Below are 19721 nucleotides of genomic sequence, written 5' to 3' on the forward strand. Positions count from 1 at the left end.
AGTATCAGTCAAACTTAATGTCTCTTGATATCGTACAGTTTCAGTTACAACATAATAACCACTAAAACCAGAACAAAAACTGACACATTGTTGCTGTCTATGTGTATCATTACAGATGTTCTGGTTTTCAGGGGAAATGGAAAGAGAGCCTGTGACGCGACTTTTGCTTATGGATGTTAACAAGGCGACACTCCATCTTAACTTGTCCTCCACATTTACTGGATTGGTTGAACTGTGCAGACGAGAACCTCCCCCAACATTTATTTTCTTCGCGTCAAGACCAGTATGTAGGGGATCTAGTTTCAGGCTTTTCTTTTACACCTGCTAAGTTAGGTTAGGTTACCTGTGACGAACACTGTTGTTGTGTCTTTGAGATCACCTGTGGGTCATGTGCCTTACTTACCATCTCCATGGCAATGCAGGGACACGAACAGGAAAGGTGAGGGGGAAGGGATTTCCAACACTACCTCACGCTGAGGTGACAACAAGATCAGGTGAATGGGGGAGAGGTGAGAGTGGGAGGGGGGAGGGGTGCGAGAGGGAGTAGGAGGGTAGGGTGAATGACATCAGCACGTTCGACTGTGTCACCAATCACCATAGTAATGCAGTCCCACTCACAACTTAGTCAGAATGGTTAGTACATTAGAATGTGGCTTCCTGTCACAGTGGCAAATGGTTTTGGCCATTTTGTCCGACCATATCAGAGGGATATGGCATCTCTTTCTACCCACTTATTATGTAAGTGGTTTTGGATAAGATGTTGGCAAGTGGGCGGTCACGTGTGTTTGAAAGGCAGAGGATCTGAGATCGAGTACCAGTAAGGACCTTTGAGGAAGGAAGCTATACTGTTAGGCACGCACAGGAACACCAGTTACAATAGCAATGGACACATTTACTTGAGTAACAATCAAACTGACAGCATAGGTCCTCCCAAGAACAATTTTATCTTGGATCTGTCCTATTGGCCCTGCCGACCTAACATTGAGCCTACAATCCCATGGGGAGTCGTTTGGACTGGCGCCAGGTGAAGGACAGGAAAGTTCCAGAGGAGAGCGGGAGAGGCTCTGGGAGGGACAGGCTCATTGTTCATCCTGGCTGGAGGACAAGGTCAGAGCAGGCAGACTTGAGGCTGGTGCTCCCTCCCCAGGGCTCAGTCTTGCCAACTCTCCTCTCTCCACCCCATGGCTGGGGCCTCCACACTCTCCACTCCTGGAGCTCCCTCCCCCTGTCCTCACGACTAGAGCCTCCCAACTCCCTATACTCTCCATTTCCCTCTCCCCACGGCTGGGGCCTTTGACTAGCTCCCACCTCACTCAGTGGTGTAAAGTACTTAAGTAAAAATACTTTAAAGTCCTACTTAAGTAGTTTTTGATGGTATCTGTACTTTACTATTTATATTTTGGACAACTTTTACATCACTACATTCCTAAAGAAAATAATGTACTTTTTACTCCATACAGTTTCCCTGACACCCAAAAGTACTCATTGCATTTTGAATGATTAGCAGGACAGAATTTATTTCCAAATTCACACACTTATCAAGAGAACATCCCTGGTCATCCCTGCTTTGTTTGTAAATGATGTCTGAGTGTTGGAGAGTGCCCCTGATTGATTAATGATTAATACTTTTACTTTTAATACTTAAGTATATTTTAACAATTACATTTACTTTTGATACTTAAGTATATTTAAAACCAAATACTTTTAGACTTTTACTCAAGTAGTATTTTACTGGGTGACTTTCACTTTTACGTGAGTAATTTTCTTTTAAGGTATCTTCGCTTTTACTCAAGTATGACTTTTGGGTACTTTTTCCACTACTGGTCATATATGGGGTGGCAGGTAGCCTAGTGGTTAGAGCGTTGGGCCAGTAACTGAAAGGTTTCTAGATCGAATCCCCGAGCTGTCGTTCTGCCCCTAAACAAGGCAGTTAACCCACTGTTCCTAGGCCGTCATTGTAAATAAGAATTTGTTCTTAACTGACTTGCCTAGTTTAAAACAAATACACTAAGTGTTTCGGCTGGGAAGAATGCGGATGCCTTTAATCAGCTGCTCGTGTCTGTGGTAGCCCTTACCTACTGAGAGCAGCAGAGTATGCTGTGTGCCAAAGGACACATTTGGACTGGGAGCATTGGGCCAAGGGCCTTAGAACCAACAGATTGGCTAAGGGACAACATTACAGCACTTATTTACAGTAACTATCTGTCAGACTTTGACGGAAACCCTGGCTAAAGCTTGGGATATCCACATCAGCACTTTCAATGGAAAAGCTAGCGCTTCTGAACTCTAAAGAGTAGGGTTGCCCGGTACTACAAAACAAAACCAATGTGTGGTTTTCATTGGTGGAATGGGAAATTATTATGAATTATTTTCCTGTATGTGATTTACTGTTGATATGGATTGATATGTATTAAACATGAACGTATGTGCGGGAAGACGCAGACAGATGCATTCCCCTTGGGAGAAGGAAACCAGGAGTTAACCATGTATGTTTACGCACCATATTTAATTAAGTAGTTTTCACTTGTTAGTCTACAAAATCTGTTGTAATTAAGTACGGATGTTCTACCTTTGACCTGTTTAATTGCCAGTATCAAATGTCTGCCAGTGTTGAATGTTATGGTTAAAGTTTGACGCCAGACTGGATTCAAGGACACACTGATAATGTATCTGTGACACTGTGTGATTCTGTAGCAGCTGATGTTGTGACTTCCTACAAGCCTCTCGGGCTGGTGTTTACAGAACATTTGGTACTGTGTGTTTAATATATAACGGTCTTCTCAGAGAAGGCTCGTTAGACATTTTCTCTGCTTCTGTTCTGGAGGTGTCTCCCTGTTGCAACTTGCAATAAACCAGATTTGTTATTGATATTATCAACGACTGCTCTCCTTGTCCACCTGAAAATCCCCTTTACAATGATCAAAGTCGAGCAAAGCTAGTGTAGTGGAGGTCAAGTTGCTAGTGTAGTGGAGGGCAAGGTACGTCAGACATTCTACAGCTGTTCTACAGCATAACGGAAAGTGTGACAAATGTTAGTGTCTGTATTGTTTCTATAAAGAACGAATGAATATGACCCACATTTATTACCATTCTCCACACAAAAATGTGATAATTATAGTAAATAGGTCATCCAACCAGACAGTACCTCATATTATACAACCTGCAGTGGGGTGCATTTATTCAAATGCAAATCCTACAAAACACCAATGAGATTTACACATAGTAATACGTAACAATACTCGAATAATAAAAACAGAAGGATTGACCACAACAGAGCTGTCTTGCGACTGGCCCCGCAGGAAACAGTGTGAGCTCAGAGAGGTTTTATTGTGCTTAGCGTGGCTGCTTGGATGAGGAACTGAGAGCCGACAGCTCGGCCAGGCACTAACCAGGGCCTAGTGCAGTCGGTTCTATGCTGGTTCAAACTGGTCAGCCGGAAAAATAAACCAATCTTGCAGATGACTTAACTCACTTACAAGGCAGGGCTTTGGATATCCACCAGCATAGCATCAGCTCTGGGGCCAGATAATGGAGAAAGCAGGTCAGAGAGGTCCAGCAATATCAGTATCAGCAGCTCACCATACAGAGAGAGACAGGCAGGGAATAACATTCAACCATACCAACAATTATTCTCCCGGCATCTCAAGGATGATTAGAAAGTGCACAAGCTCTCCTGGAATTGTATCATAGAATGACGGATGGTGAGGAAAGAGAAGAACAGAATTAGGTCAAACAGACATGACTCTCCAACTCCACAACGAGATGAATTCTATAAAACCATTCACGTGTGTTTTAACTCTTTCTAAATTTAGCCGAGAAGACCGAAATGGTTTATTGTAAGAGATAAGTGTTTTGGAGCAGAATAGACCATGTGTTGTAGTAGGCAACATTATCCCTGCTCTATTTTTTAAGTCCCACACGTGCAGTCGGCTACTCTAGCCCAGTGGATCATTCCAGTCTAGCATGAACTGTCAATCTCTTAGCTGACTTCTGTTGTTTCCTTGTTCTGGAGTTCCTCCTTTTCAGCGATCTTGGTCAAGGCTGCATCTTCCAATCTGGTGACATTAGCAAAACTCCACAGTAACCGCATCTGCAGATCAGTACCACAGACAGACAGACCCGAGCTGTGTTTGATAACATCCATTGTAGAATGGACGGATCGACAAATCACATGAGACTGAATAACATCTACAAAACGCCACCTTGTATCCTCAATAACTCAATCACGTTTTGACAAAAGTCATGCTATCTGACGTAAGACAAAGCACCACAGAGCCTCGTTTTTTTTTTACTGCTCAGCCCACGGCCTCGTGTATTCTTGTTATACAAAAAGAATACAGACAGTGAATACAAATGAAGGCTCTACTGAGCTTCAGTCATATCATTAATAATCATGCAAATTCTGTAGGTTAAATTATAAATCCCCTAGTTTCATAGCTTTAAAAGGATGCTTAATCTAAGTTATTTATATTGAAGCTGTATTCTATTAAGAATTCAACCTGGACCACACATGCAAATGTTTTCTGCAGTGGCAGTTCCTCATTTGTATGGTTCCTCATAGTGACTTTCAGCACCGCAGTCTGCACCAACACGTATTAAACCAAGCAGCAATAAAATACATGCATAGACAGCTCTCGTTTGTCATGATAGCAATAACATAACATGGTAATCCGTTTTACAGGACAGGCTACAGCTTCAAAAGGCAGATTTAACCTCCTTCTGCAGAGCTAGGGAATCATGAATCATGCAACATGGTGCATATTGGAGAAAGAGTTCCACATAAAAAGATCCAATCACAAATTCGAGCATAATCTCCCCGTCTACCAAAATTGTCTGAGATTTGTCTGATTTGTCTTTTTTTATTGGTGACATGCATTCTAAATGGTGCATACAAATCCAATTATAAAACAGTGGTGCACAGTCCTGCCACACACTTTCCCTCTGTCATCAAGGACAAAAAAAAAACAAAGAACAGATTGCCATGTCCCTGGCAAAGCTCCAACCACATAGATGAGCACACAAACCCAGCCAGCTGTCCTCTTTTTGCCCTGTGATCATATCTGCCCCGGGCAGGCAGGCAGAGCAGAGAGACAGGCAGAGAGGTAGGGAAGAAGGGAGGTAGGCAGAACAGAGCAGGCAGAGCAGAGACGACATGCAGAGGCAGGAAGAGCAGAGAGACAGGCAGAGAGGTAGGCAGAGCTACAAACTCTCAGTCTCACGTCAGAATTAGACGTTCATCCATGTTTCTCAAACGTCAAATTTCAAAGTGGTTAAGGTTAAGTTTAGGCATTATCTCCTAATTTGTAAAAGTTAATCATTCACTCTGAATGGTTATGGTAAGGGTTAAGGTTTGGGACAGGCTTAAAGCAAAAATATGAAAACAACTTTCTATCACTGGATTTCAACATGCAACCTTTGCTTACACCCATCCTCCATCCCTGTCCGCAACGCCAAAACCTACTTGAAGGTAATAGCACCCACTGATGCCCCTAGTTGCTGAATTCCACATCAACTTCCGACGTCCTCAGACATGGATGGACGTCGAATACTGACTCGTATCACGGGTGACCTGCCTGGGCAGAGAGGCAGGCAGGGAGGCAGAGCAGGAAGAAAGGCAGGCAAAGCAGGCAGGCAGCTGAGCTGAGCTCCACTGTGGACTGCAGAGATTCACTTGGCTTGAGACCCTGCGGTATAATGAGGAGAGATTGCCCTCTTGTGGTGTTATATTTTATCACAATTTTGTATTTATTTTACTCTCAAAGGTTAGTTTCTCCTAACAGACAAAAACAGCTTACTGGAGGCCAGGACTCACATGAGTAAAATAATATAATAACATCTCAGGCTTTTGCTCTGAAATGAAGATGACTCAGTGATTGGTCAGTGTGATAAGTGGTGAATATTGCTTACAGGTAATTCAAATGTTCTGATTAAATGTGTCCGATGTTTTGAAAAATATATCGAGATAGATACCAAATCAAATGTCATTTGTCATACGTGCCAAATATATATATTCTCATTGTACCCTTAGTCACAACATTACAGAGATTAACTAAGTAAATACATTTGTTCATACAGTACCTTTCACTTTATAGATATAGACACCCTATTCCCTATAAAGTACACTACTTTTGACCAGTAGTGCACTTTATAGGGAATAGGGTGCCATTTGGGAAACACAGACACTGTAGCAAGTCGTGTGTACACTAGCTATGACTAACAGGAAGTGGCCATGAAAACCACTGGGCCATGAAAAACAAACTCCATCACTGACAGGCTGGGGCCGCCCAATAAGGTGTGGCCTGTAGATGGTATCACATGAGCATGCAAACAGGTAACCCATTAAGCCCCTCAGACCATCACTTGTGTTTCAGTAGCTGTCTGCACTTCGACAATGACACATACACTTCTATTGTGGATCTTTACTCTAACTGCATGCCGCAATCTCTCAGGTAAGCCATTTGATACACCCGTCTCCTCACAGCACAATGACACAGGTTAAGCCCTTGTCAGCCATATTCAAAGGGCACTTTATTCAGACTAGTTGCACTAACAGTACAGTGAGTGTATAGATATAGAGAGAAAAATCGCTAAATTGCAATCTGGATTTTTTTTTTACTGCTATATTGATAGTAAATGTTGCAATTGTATAACAAGGGACAAGGGACAACATTCCCACCTTTTCATTGTCAATAATTCAATTTTGCCCATATTCTTGATGTTAATAAGCTCACTGGTTAGAGACCACAAATCAACCAAATCCGCTGAACAGCACTGCAAATAGCTCTATATTCAAAATACTGACTGAAGAAGAATTGTTCAGAGATTCAATTATTTCATCACTTTCTACTGTGTTTTTGTGGTTTAAGTAAAATATTTTTTACTCAGACACCCTCAACCCATTCAAAACCTCCCAATCCACCAGTCAAGAATCACTGATTTATAGTGATAAATCCTTAACTAAGTCTCATTCTCACAGCGACTATTGGGAAACATCCATTTAGTAGTGTTAGTAAGTGTTGACACACCAGGTACAGTATGGATGGAATGACAAGGCAGAGATTATTGCATTATCTGGTAAACTCAAACTGATTGTGGTGGACATCGCCCATATGTCAAAACCTTGTGCTGTGGAAGTGTCTGGAAACGAGATGACCGATTTTAATGACATAATTCCCAATGTTCCTCTACGGCCCAATCATGGCTCAATGGGCCAAGGTCAAGTACAAATCAAACAGGCCTGACAGAGAACAAGAAAGGGTAATAAGGAAAAACAAAAAACATCTATCCATGTGTCAGCCTTTGATATACACTCTCTAACAAAACAGCACCTAGTATAATGATCATATACCAGGGTCAAACAGCCTGTGTTCATCATGTATCTGAGCTATTCATACTGTAGTTTTAATGAATTAATGAAATGCATTGAATATAAGGAAAGCTGGGGTTATACTGCTGCAGTTCAAGGGTAAAACACTGCTATACTGCCATCTGACTGTTCCTTACCAATGGACCAGTCAATGCCTGAAAACAAGGTTCAGGTTATGACACGTTTGGAATAGAATGGAGACAGACAAAGATGGTCCATTCTTGAATTCTCTCTATCCCTCATCGTTCTCTCTCCTTCTCTCCCCACAGTGAGTCATGGTCCTCTTGAAGGGGTGAGGGACTATGAGGTAGTCCGACCCATCAGACTACATACTCTGCAGAAAAGAGAAACCGAGGTAGATTCGTCTCCTGTTCTTCCTTCCTGCACAGGAGCTGTTTTGCTGTGAATTACTCTGTAGACATCAATGCCAACCTATTCTTTGTTAACAATTGTGTTTACTGCTTGTAACAAAGTGGTATAAGAGACCATGTTAATATACTGAGGAGAGATTATATCTATGGTATCAACTAATCCTAATCCTCTCGCTCAGTCATCCAGGCCAGAAACGTTGAAGTATGCAATGAGAGTGGGTGGGAGAGACATTGAGATGCATCTGGAGAAGAATAGGTATGTACTCTGGCAAAAGACTCCTATCTCATTCTCCAAAATGTTAACTTCTCACACAAGTAGGATTATCACATGCTTCTTCTTTCCCCTAAATAAGGAACGGCACTATGTGGAGAACTGTCTTTCCACAGCTTATCTTAGTTCCCATTTGTAGCCACACACTGCATCCTCAAATATATTTAAAAAAATACATGAATTTTGTTATCACCTCATGAATTCCTTTGAACATGTAGGTCAGTCTAAGGAAATGATGTAATAAATAACTTAATAAAAAAAAAAATCCCCTCAGGGAATTACTCACTAAAGACTATAGTGAGACTTACTACACTGAGGATGGCACACCAGTCACCTCTACGCCTCAGGATATGGTAAGTGATTAGAACATACCCTTGATAGGTAGGCTCTTTACAAGTGTCTTGATTAAGGCCCTTTAACCTCGCCTTCTACTTAATTCTCTTCTCCAGGATCACTGCTACTATCACGGGAGTATTGTGGATGACAGTGAGTCTACGGTCAGCATGAGCACCTGCGATGGACTCAGGCAGGCAGCCCTACATTTCTATTAGTCCACAGTGAAACACTATTTCATCCCCCAAATCGATTGTATAATGTCTATTATGTGTTTTTATTTTAGTGGATATTTCAGAACGGCCGCCCAAAGGTACCTGATTGAGCCCCTGTCAGGGGGGGATGATGGTGATCACGCAGTGCTGAAATACGAGGACCAGATCCCCAAGCCTGTGGTGTGTGGAGTCACTAATACTACCTGGAACGAAGACTACCCTTCCATTACTGGCAGGAGCCGTTCTCGAGCCTCAGTAAGACATCCAATCTATGAATACACCTAAAATGTCCCTAGTTAAATATAGTCTGATATTCCCTAACAGGAAATGATGTGTTCTGATGAAGGCCATTGATGGCCGAAACAACACCTTTTTAACTTTGCGCGAATAAAACATCGAGTTTTTAGTGGTGAGCGAGCGTTGAGCCATTTCAATGATGATCCCAATAGTTTTTTGGTTGCACCTCAACTCACGTTGGTTTAGCGCCCTACACTTCTAACCGCAACGTTTTCCTGTTTACTAGGGTCCATCTATACTTCAACAGCAAAAATATGTTGAGCTTGTCCTCGTTGCAGACAACCGTGAGGTAAGAACTGACAATACACCAAAAACACAAGTACCTCACTTCTACCCGAATCAACACAATAAACTTCAACATTTCATTCTTATCATTCTTTCATTCTTATCATTTATTTTATATTATTATATTCAGGAAAGCAACGCAATATCTATAAAATAATGTTAATAATCATATCTAATTAGTGAGTAATGCATTGTGACAAGATGTCCATTGTTCTCGTGCGCACACTAAAACATATTGCATCCATACCGTTTCAGTACAAGAAGATGGAGAGTAATCGGGGAGAGCTGCGTAAGAGGATATTTGAAGTGGTTAACTTTGTCAACATGGTGAGTCAGTCACATGGTGATGCCAGCTTTACATACCTATAAGATCCCCTTACAGCACCATGTCCCTGCTGGCCTGGTATCCGAATATCAAACACCTTCATATTTAATCCGTTTCTCAGAACTCTTTTGTCTTCTGGCTCTGCTTGTACTGTACTTGTTTGCTTCTCTGCCTTAATGAAGGTCATTCAACTCAAACCTCTCTATTTTTTTATTGCTTTCCAATGAACTGTAATGGTTTCCAGGATACCGATTAAGAGTAGTTCTGGTAAACCACCCCTAATTGTTTTAATGCGGAGAGTCTAACCTAACCATGAAACAAATTTGCCTGCAGGTGTATAAGCCTCTCAACACCTTTATTGCCCTGGTTGGTCTGGAGGTGTGGTCAGACAGCGATAAGATATCAGTGACTGCCCCTGCTGGTGCCACCCTGGACGCCTTTACCACGTGGAGGAACAACGACCTGGTCAAGACTAAGCCCCATGACAACGCACACCTCATCAGGTAGGCCATGACGGACACACCTTATTAGGTAGGCCCCAACACAAACCTCATCACGTAAGCCCCAACTCACACCTCATTGGGTAGGCCTGGACATACACACGTCATCAGGTAGGCCACAACGCACATCTAATCAGGTAACTATAGGACTCGGCCAAAGAAATTGAATTGTTTATCTAAATGTCCTCACCTCTATCTCTGACTGGTTGAAGTGTTTCATCTCTGTGAGGCACTCATAGTTGAGTATAAGGTAAACAGTGAATATAAAATAAGAGGCAGATAACATTCACTTTGAACATGAACGCAAGTCCTCCAATGTCTGCCAAACCATGAAATGTTTGGTTTGGGGACACTCTTTTCACGCCACTTCGACACAGCTACGACCGGAAGTGATTTTTGTAGCAGGTTAGGTGATAATTTTTTGCTGACTCTAATTATCCTAACCTGCTACAAAAAAGGTAACTTCTGGTCGTAGCGGTATCGAAGTGGCGTAAAAACAGTTTTTCTCATATAGTGTGTGCTTGTCAGACATCTTTATAGGGTCAGCTGATGGTCACCTGATTAGGCCATCTTGGTTTGGAACATTTTTATTCTTGATAGACTCATATTGAAGAATTCATAACATGGGTATTTGACATCAGAATCAGAATCTTCTTTATTCAACAAGTACATTAAAGCAATAAGGCCTGAAGACGGGTGGTATATGGCCAATATACCACGCCTCAAGGCTGTTCTAATGCACGACACAGTGCCTGCACACAGCTCTTAGCCGTGGTATATTGGCCATATACCACAAACCCCCGAGGTGCCTAATTGCTATTATAAACTGCATACCAACGTAATTAGAACAGTAAAAAAAAAAAAAAATTGTCATACCTGTGGAATACGGTCTGATATACCACAGCTTTCAGCCAATCAGCATTCAGCGCTCGAACCACCCAGTACATATTTACACATACCCAGTCCACAGACATCATACAGATACAATATCAGTATTTCGGTGACTGAGGACAAAAGTTTGTGAACAAAAACAGCTGGCAATGTGTCTCTAATATTCAGTAGCTCATCCTGAGTAAAAGTAATCCGCATTCGTCGCAAATCCATGAGTAAACAAACAAAAACAACGAATACATGGGCAGCACAAAAACACTGTGGCTGACATGTATACATACGTATGTGGGATTGATATGTTTCTTGTTCCCTGTGTTTCAGTGGCATTGACTTTGAGGGATCGACGGTGGGTCTGGCCTTCATCGGGACACTATGTTCAGGTCATTCAGCTGGGGTGGTGCAGGTAAAGTACATTCATTAGGTCTACATTTGCCTACACAATAAGCTGCCATTGTTTGAAATGTGGTAGTAGGATCGTTTTTGCTTGAGGAATTGAAGTAAAATGGGACAATGGAGAGGTTCTACCAAGTTTTCAAACTGTGACGTTTACAAAGCAGAAAGAGTGAAAGTTGAATTGCAAGATTAACTTCTTTAGAAATAGTTGTGAGAAAATTGGCATGGTAATGAAATGTACTTTACGGTCCCGTGTGGCTCAGTTGGTAGAGCATGGTTCTTGGGTTCAATTCCCACAGGAATACAAAAAAAGTAAAAAAAAATGTATGCACTCACTACTTTAAGTCGCTCTGGATAAGAGCATCTACTAAATGACTCATGTGAATTTTTTTTATGAAAAGTGTAATCATTAGCCCCAGAGAAGTCATTAAAGAGTTCTCTGGGGCTAGTTAGGGACCATCAATAAATTACACAATGTAAATGGGACAATATTTTCATGTTGCACACCTTTAGTTGTCTCATTAAATGTTTTCAATAATTGTATATGAATTTCTACAACTTATAGTTGGTTTGAGGTTTTTAAGTCATTGAAATTTGGAGCTATTGACATCATTTTTATTTCCCATGTACATTGTGTAATTTACTGATGGTCCCTAAATAGCCCCATAAGGATATCGAATGTCATTGGGCATTACGATCAGGTTGCATGCAGCTGCGCTATTAATTGATGATTACTTCAGTGCTGTGGGCATTTGGGCAGTATTTAAACAAACCCAATCCAAGGGGGGAAAAAGTACCCTTTATTCTGTGACATACAATTGTTTCATAAATCTCAGTTTTGGACGAGACTGATTATATGAGCAAAAGTATCCTATTTACACTTTGTAGTAAATTTTGACAGTAGAATAAATGTTTCTGACTCATATCAATGCAACGTAGGAATTTTCAAAAGGAGAAGTTGCTTTTTGCTCTTTAACTTATCTAATCAACCATCATTCAGAACAAGATGTCTAAATCAGAAAAAGGAAGCTCGATTAGATCTTAGCACATTTTGAGAGAATGAGACAATGACAGTCATTCTATATCAATTTAATCTCTAACCTATTCATTCAGGTTAGTTTCACTGATAGAACATGTCATCAAACACAGTCAATTCTATTTCATGTTAACTATTTACTTCCTTACAGGATCACAACCCCCGGGCCATAGCTGTGGGGGCAACATTGGCCCATGAGATGGGCCACAATCTGGGCATGAACCACGATGACTCCAGTGCCTGTGCTTGTTCTGGGAATAGCTGTATAATGGCTGGGGCCCTCAGGTAAGGACTGTTATTATGAAACGTTTCAAGATATACAGTATAATGTTGTGACTAGATTGGAATGCTATCAATGATAAACCATATGATTGATTGCGGTTTACAAGCAAGAGGGAACTTGTATTCAAGAATACTTACAGGCATTGTTTTCTCTGCTCATAACACACACAGAGCAGCCATACAGTACTGACCCCTTGGACAGCACAGTGGTTTGTACTACAGTGGTTATATTGAAAGTCAGTATATGACCTTATAGGTAACTTAACAGTTTTTTTCTTTCAGCTGGGATATCCCAAAGTCATTCAGTAGCTGCAGTAGTTTGAGCTATGACCAGTTCCTGAATAATCGTAACCCTGAGTGCCTACTGAACAAGCCAGACTACCGAAATGTGGAATCAACCCCAGTGTGTGGGAATGGCTTTCTGGAGAAAGGAGAGGAGTGTGATTGTGGGTCCCTGGAGGTGAATTAACCTTCTCATTCTATTCCATCTACCCACCATTTAGATCAACAATGTGGCAATCAAATCAGACAAAAGTTGGTTCTCGTGGAGTTAATACAAGTGTGTCAAGTGATTACATTGCATTTCTGGGAATGACATTTAAGTTTTACCTGTGTGGTCTTGCCTGTTTTCCTTAACTAGGGTCAAAATGGAGAATGCCTTTGACAAGCACAGGCCTATCCTGATATATATATATATCCGCCACCACCCGCCTTAGAAAAACGTACATATTTACCCAGTTTGGGAATGTCTCTTCAAATGAGTACTGACATAGCAGTAATGCAATGATAAGATTCACTAGATGACTCACATTTCCAGACTTTGTAGTCTATACATTTCCCCACATAGTATAATAGTCAAGACTATATGTTGATCTGGTGGAGGAAACTTTGAAAGTAACAATCCATGAACATCTGTTTACATTCCAGTCAGAGGGAGTTAGGTGTGCAGTTTAGTCAAGTCAATCTGTCCAGACCTGTTAGTCAGTCGGATAAGATACCATCTTTTTGTGTACCTGTCTTGCTAAACTACACCTCTCCTGCCAAGTCGTGTTTGCATCAGATGCTTGTAATTCCTATTTATAGCCTACTAAGGTACAATGTTTGTTTTACTTAGAGTGTCTTACTGCGGTATAATACTCTAGAGGTAAACATGGAGTGGGGAAACCCCTTGGTATCTAGATAAAGCCTACACATACATAGTGGCTTGACTTTGAGACTTTTACACACTGGTACATTATGTTCTCATTCCTTACTAACTTTCTGATCTCGTCATAGCATTATCATAATGACATGTAGGATGTTGATGTTATAGGAGTGTACAAACCCTTGCTGTAATGCCACCAGCTGCACACTGACCAAAGGCTCCGAGTGTGCTGCAGGAGAGTGCTGTGAAGACTGTAAGGTGAGACCCGACCACATATCAACCATGCCTCTGTCTGCTCTAGATATCCGGATGTGTTCATTTGATACTACAGCCCTCTTGAGAACATGCAGCAGACACGTATAACTATGTCAAAGGGTTTTTATGACTCATGTGCAATGAAGACATTTCACTTGCATTCCTTTGTTTTATAAAACTTAAAAAGGAATGGAATTAGTGGAAGCAGAATATTTTCCATGTCATCACTTGAAAACAAATCCTCTTGAACGCGTATTTTGTTCAGAACTAGTCTGGCAAAAGCAACTTGCGGTGTACACGTGGATCTGCGCGTCAGCCAGGCTAAATTCATCTTCTATTTCGGCAATCGGAGTGGATTCAGAGTACAGATGCAGCATCACACCTCCTTCACCAAGCTAATAGACTATACTGTAACGACCCTGGGTTTATAAGCGCGGAAATCGACTCTGCCGCACGAGCATGCTTTTGCGGAACAGTCGTTAGCGCGCCGGACCTCGGGCTAGAAGGTCGAGGGTTCGAGACCTGCTCCCTGCTGTTTCATTACATTGGTGTCAGAAGTGATCGGACCTTGCATCCACGACGCGCTCTTTGAAAGGAGGGAGTAGTGTAACGACCCTGGGTTTATAAGCGCGGAAATCGACTCTGCGGCACATTCGATCGCGCGCCCGACCTCGGGCTAGAAGGTCGAGCGTTCGAGACCTGCTCCCTGCTGTTTCATTACAATGCATTCTATACTCATGACTGTCGGAACACTAACAAGCTAGTGATAGTGAACATAGCAACTACCACTCTCTCCACAGATCGTGGCCTCGTCCACAGAGTGCAGAAGGAAACATGATGACTGTGACCTAGCGGAGTACTGCACAGGGAATTCAGCCGTCTGTCCTGAGGACGTCTTCTCCGTCAATGGGATCTCCTGTGACAGAGGGAGGGGCTACTGCCGCAACGGCCAGTGTCCACAGCATCACGACCAGTGTGTGAAAATGTATGGCCCATGTAAGTGTGAAAGCATTTCCCTCTGTCTCGTCATCACCTCTCATCAGATCAGGTGATGTAGGTAGCTAGCTCTTCTGGTTCATCTTCTCATGCTGCAAACTTTCTGTTGCTTGTCTTTTTTTTTTAATCCATTTTCTGTCATGAAATGGTCAAGTCAAGTGTATTCTAATGCATGTTTAAAGTGTGGACACAATAGTCACTTTTGTTGTTGCAGCCTTTTTGACACGTGGTGATTCAGCCCAGAAGATAAACACGAGCGTGTGTCGTGTCAGCAGATATTGCACCAATTTCGTGCTCATTGCCTGTAGTTATATTATCATCTTCATATGACGCTTCGCTCTGGCAGATACCCTGAAGGAGCAGAGCCCTAACGCCAAGACTATGCGTTGTAATATTTTCTAATACATGGTTAAAACGTACACGTGGTGTTTCCTTTCTGAACTACTCTAATGCATTGTGTAACATTGGGTGTTATTCCCTCCTCAGCTGCTGAAAAGGCCACAACGTACTGCTATAACCAGAACACCAGAGGACTGTACTACGCCTACTGCAGACGGCCTTCACAGGACCAGTTCATCCCCTGCCAGAGCCAGTGAGGCCGAACAAGCAATACCATGTCATTTCAATAGGCTGCTTTTACTACTCAGATTGTGGTGTTGCTTATTTAAGCGGCATGTCACTGATAGGACTCCCTCCTGTGGCTCTCCTCTGTAGAGATGTGCAGTGTGGGAAACTCTTCTGCAAGAACGGTAACGATAACCCCAACTATGGTCGCATGGTGAAATTCTCCGACTGCAAAGCCACATTCTACGGTGATCACACCAGTGACCTTGGACAGGTGAACACGGGGACCAAGTGTAATGATGGGAAGGTAAGGTTACTTTTTGTCTGTTGCTGCTGGGGCTACCTCTAGTTTTTGGAAATTAAATCAAATTGAATGTGTACCGTGTTATTTTCTCTTTTATTCTTGTGCCCATTCCTGTCTTCTATTCTAAGGTGTGCAGCAAGAACGAGTGTGTGGATCTTGAGACAGCCTACGGACCCAAAGCCACCAACTGCTCAGCCCGGTGCAAAGGACATGCTGTGAGTACAGCACCCCCTGTCTCTGGTTTGGTATTTGTGAGCTCAGGATGAAACACTGCTATAAGGAGCATAGGCCATTGACGAATGTCCTCCATTATCATTCGGTTTGAGGCAAGATTTTCCAGGCCTCACCAGTTGAGGCTGCTTTCTGTCATCTCTGCTTGGACGTCTCCCCTCCAAGTGTTTCTTGGTTGCGCTTTCTTTTTTTTCTCTTGAGGATGAAAACTGGTTAAAAGGCAAACTAATTTTGAATTACATACCTACTGTAGGAAAAAAATGATAATATTTTCTTTCTAATGATGTCAACTTTTTAATTCTCAACTCCAAATATTGAGCAAATTACACTCATTGGAGCCAATTGCACTCACTGGATTATTTGACATAGGCTTTGAAAACGCACCCGTGAATAGGCTACCATTACGGCAATTTGCTGCTGGTAAGCTTTCTTGACTTGGAATTACATTTTTGCCAACACATGGCTAACCTTTGTTTAACCAGCTAAACAACTGCTCTTAGCAAAAATGTGTTTGGTGTCACCTTTCATGCTGATAGGCTATGTTAAAGTTTACACTTCCTCTTCCAATTTGTATGTGGGAAGGTCAAAATAACGAAACTATCTACCAAATCTATTAATTTCAAAATATTGATTACTTCGTCTTCCCATTATCATTCACCTTTTTGTTAATGCATTATGGGGTTGCCGGTTTGCCCGGGAGGGGGTTCCCTAGGCAAGTAAAGGTTGAAGACCCCTGCCTTTATTATAATGTATGCATTTCTGTGTTGTGACACTGCAGGAGTGTAATCACAGAATGGAGTGCCAGTGTGAACCTGGATGGTCACAGCCAGGCTGTGATACAAAGGATGGAAGCTTCACAGGCCTCTCCAGAGGTAAAGACATAAATCAGAAAATCTTGTTTTTAAAAAAAAAAAACGGTTTCAATTGATACAAGGGATAAGCCTTTACTTTATTTACATGTTACTACAATATTGCTAGAGTAATTAGTGATTACTACAGGTATTTGAGCATCGTTATGTAACGTTTTGCCAATAGTTATGGTCTGTGTTTTCATTGTATTCAACTTCTGTATAGACCTTTCCTTAACCTTGCCAACCTCTCTATGTGTGATTGTAGAAGGAGTGATTGGCATTGCAGTGACAGTCTCTCTGCTGCTCCTGGCTGCTATTGCTGGGGCAGTGGCTGTGTTCCTAAAGAAGAGACGACAGTCCCCCACTCTGCCTAGGTTAGTCCACCACGTGGGGCATATATAAACATTCACTGCCAAGATTATTCTTTGATAAATTAAGATGTACTTAATTGTCAGGTCTCCATTGTAAAATACGTATTCTGACATCAATGGGACTTCCTGGATAAAAATACAAATCTGTCTGCTCATCCACCAGCCACCATACCCAGAAGAAAATCCATGAAGTGGACAACCACATCCATAACAAACTGCCAATCCCCAGCCAAAACAAAGCTATGCCACAGCAGGTAATGAAATACCTTTTGATTTATACAGTATCATCTCAATGTTGGTCTTGGTTGATAAGATTCTTGTGTCCGTGGACTGTTGCCTATTTATTAATCGCTTTACTATTTCCAGCCCAAGCGACCAAAAGTAGCTCCGCCCCCACCCCCTCCAGCTGCTAACCAATCACAAGCCCCGGTCTATGACTTCAGGGCCGCACGACAGGTAAGAGACTATTAGCATAATTTTAGATATTACAAATGGCACATAGGTGAATTAATCCATTTAGATATGAACGGGAATAACATTTAGTATTAAGTAAATATTTCTCTCTCTCTCAGGCTCTGAGACCACCACCACCACGTGTCTGATGTCAACATCTAAAGGAGAAGAGTGGAAACAGGAGGATCTCAAACCTTACCAAGACCTCAAATGCAGGGCCACAACTGCCAGGCCAGCCAGAGCACAGTCAGTCCAGAGACCTCACTTCTTTGGGATAATTTTACAGAACCCTAGACTAGAGACAAGTTGGCTCTGCCACCACTTCTGAAAAAGCCTGGTCCCAGATCTCTTTGTTCTCTGGCCAACTCCATTGCTCATTGTTTGGCATGACAATGAGTGACAAGGAATTGGCATGATGGCACAAACAGACTGGCACTCAGGCTACCTATGAAGCTCAAGGAATGTGTTTGTGCCAATGATGTGCATGATGGGTAAACTCAGTATAGTGACAAATATGGAATGGACTGAGGAGTCCTCTTTTTACGAGGAACGTCTTAAAATAATGACACTTTTTAGTATTTATTTGTCACTGCCATGTGAGGGAGTGAGTGTTCAGTATGTGATAATATGCCATTTATTTTTGTACTATTACATTTGTCAATGGTGACTGTTTATTCCCGACTTTGGCTGAGTACTGAGTCTACAGTAAATATTTTTTATTAATTCAAAGTATTACTGAGGACAGCCATTGCTGACTAAAGTTCTGTATAAAAAAAATTACACATGCTCAATACTGATAAAGTTCCTCAATTTTAGATTGAGGAAGTCTAGTGAGCAAGAATTTACATTTTATTTTTAAAAAATTAAAAAATGATTTTCTTTGGGGGGGGGACATTCTTAAATGATGCACAACTAACTGCAACTCTGCAGCCACAGATAATACAACTGCAAAACTATTCAGACCCCTTGGATTTTGTCACAAAGTGGGATTAAAATTGATTTGTCATTTTGGCAATCAACACAAAATACTGTAATCTATGCATAAAGTTAAGGATTTTTAAAAATGTATTTTTTAAGATTAATAAAAATGTAACTAAAATAGTCATTGCATAAGTATTCAGCTCCCTGAGTCAATACATGGTAGAAAGACCTTTGGCATAGATTACAGCTGTCAGTCTTCTTGGGGAAGTCTAAGATATTTACACACCTGGACGACTATGTATCTAGGTGATTTAATACAAAATCCACAGCATTATATTAACCATGTTTAAAGAGATATTCAATGTCTGGTAGATGGGTAACAAACAAATCAATCACTGCCCTTCTTTTAAGCTTTTTAAAAGCTTCCTGGTCTCTGTAGTTGAATCTGTGCTCGAAATTCAATACTTGACTGAGGGACCTTAAATGTATGAATGAGGAAGGAGGAAGGGTTAGTCATTCCAAAATCATGTCAACCCCTATTATTGTAACTTGTGATTTGTTAAGCCAAAATGTACTCCTGAACTAATTTAGGCTTGACTAAACAAAGGGGTTGAATACTTATGCAACAATATTTTAGTACTGAATTTATAAAAAATAAAGTGTTCTGAAATCCAAGGGGTCTGAATACTTTTGCAAGGCACTGTATCTGTGTGTGAAAGTGTCTGATTTGCAATGACAGTATACTATTACTTGAACAGCATTTTCTGTAATCACAATCTCTCGGATTGTAAAAAGATGCCACCTGATTAACATGTCAGGCATATTTTTTTTAAATATTTGACACGACTGTCCTGCTTATGTAGAACTTTGACATTTATAAACAACTATTCGGCGCGCAACATTTAGACACTGAAGTCTACCAGAGTACATGCATCCACCCATTCAACCAGACGTGTAGAGAATATATTAGCAACATGTAGTGTAATTCAGATCAAGAGAGACCTAGAATGCAGGCCTAACACGAGCAATTGAAGCGAGAAAGCATCTGGCACACTATCCTCAATTC

At 41.5% G+C, this 19721-nt stretch overlaps 1 protein-coding gene across 1 annotated transcript; it reads left to right on the forward strand.

Moving 5' to 3' along the window:
• The first annotated feature begins 6299 nt into the window (after positions 1 to 6299).
• On the forward strand, positions 6300 to 19330 carry LOC139576527 (zinc metalloproteinase-disintegrin-like berythractivase). The gene is made up of 22 exons (XM_071402727.1): positions 6300 to 6449; positions 7636 to 7721; positions 7917 to 7993; positions 8283 to 8361; positions 8458 to 8534; positions 8628 to 8811; positions 9080 to 9142; positions 9394 to 9465; positions 9797 to 9966; positions 11176 to 11257; positions 12435 to 12568; positions 12848 to 13025; positions 13878 to 13967; positions 14765 to 14960; positions 15447 to 15552; positions 15675 to 15831; positions 15957 to 16043; positions 16838 to 16931; positions 17176 to 17284; positions 17445 to 17535; positions 17648 to 17737; positions 17854 to 19330. The coding sequence occupies exons 1-22, from the start codon at positions 6392 to 6394 to the stop codon at positions 17881 to 17883; spliced, it is 2310 nt and encodes a 769-aa protein (XP_071258828.1). The 5' UTR covers positions 6300 to 6391; the 3' UTR covers positions 17884 to 19330.
• The last annotated feature ends 391 nt before the right edge of the window (positions 19331 to 19721 follow it).

Source organism: Salvelinus alpinus, chromosome 5 (genome assembly GCF_045679555.1).
Source record: "Salvelinus alpinus chromosome 5, SLU_Salpinus.1, whole genome shotgun sequence".
Taxonomy (NCBI): domain Eukaryota; kingdom Metazoa; phylum Chordata; class Actinopteri; order Salmoniformes; family Salmonidae; genus Salvelinus; species Salvelinus alpinus.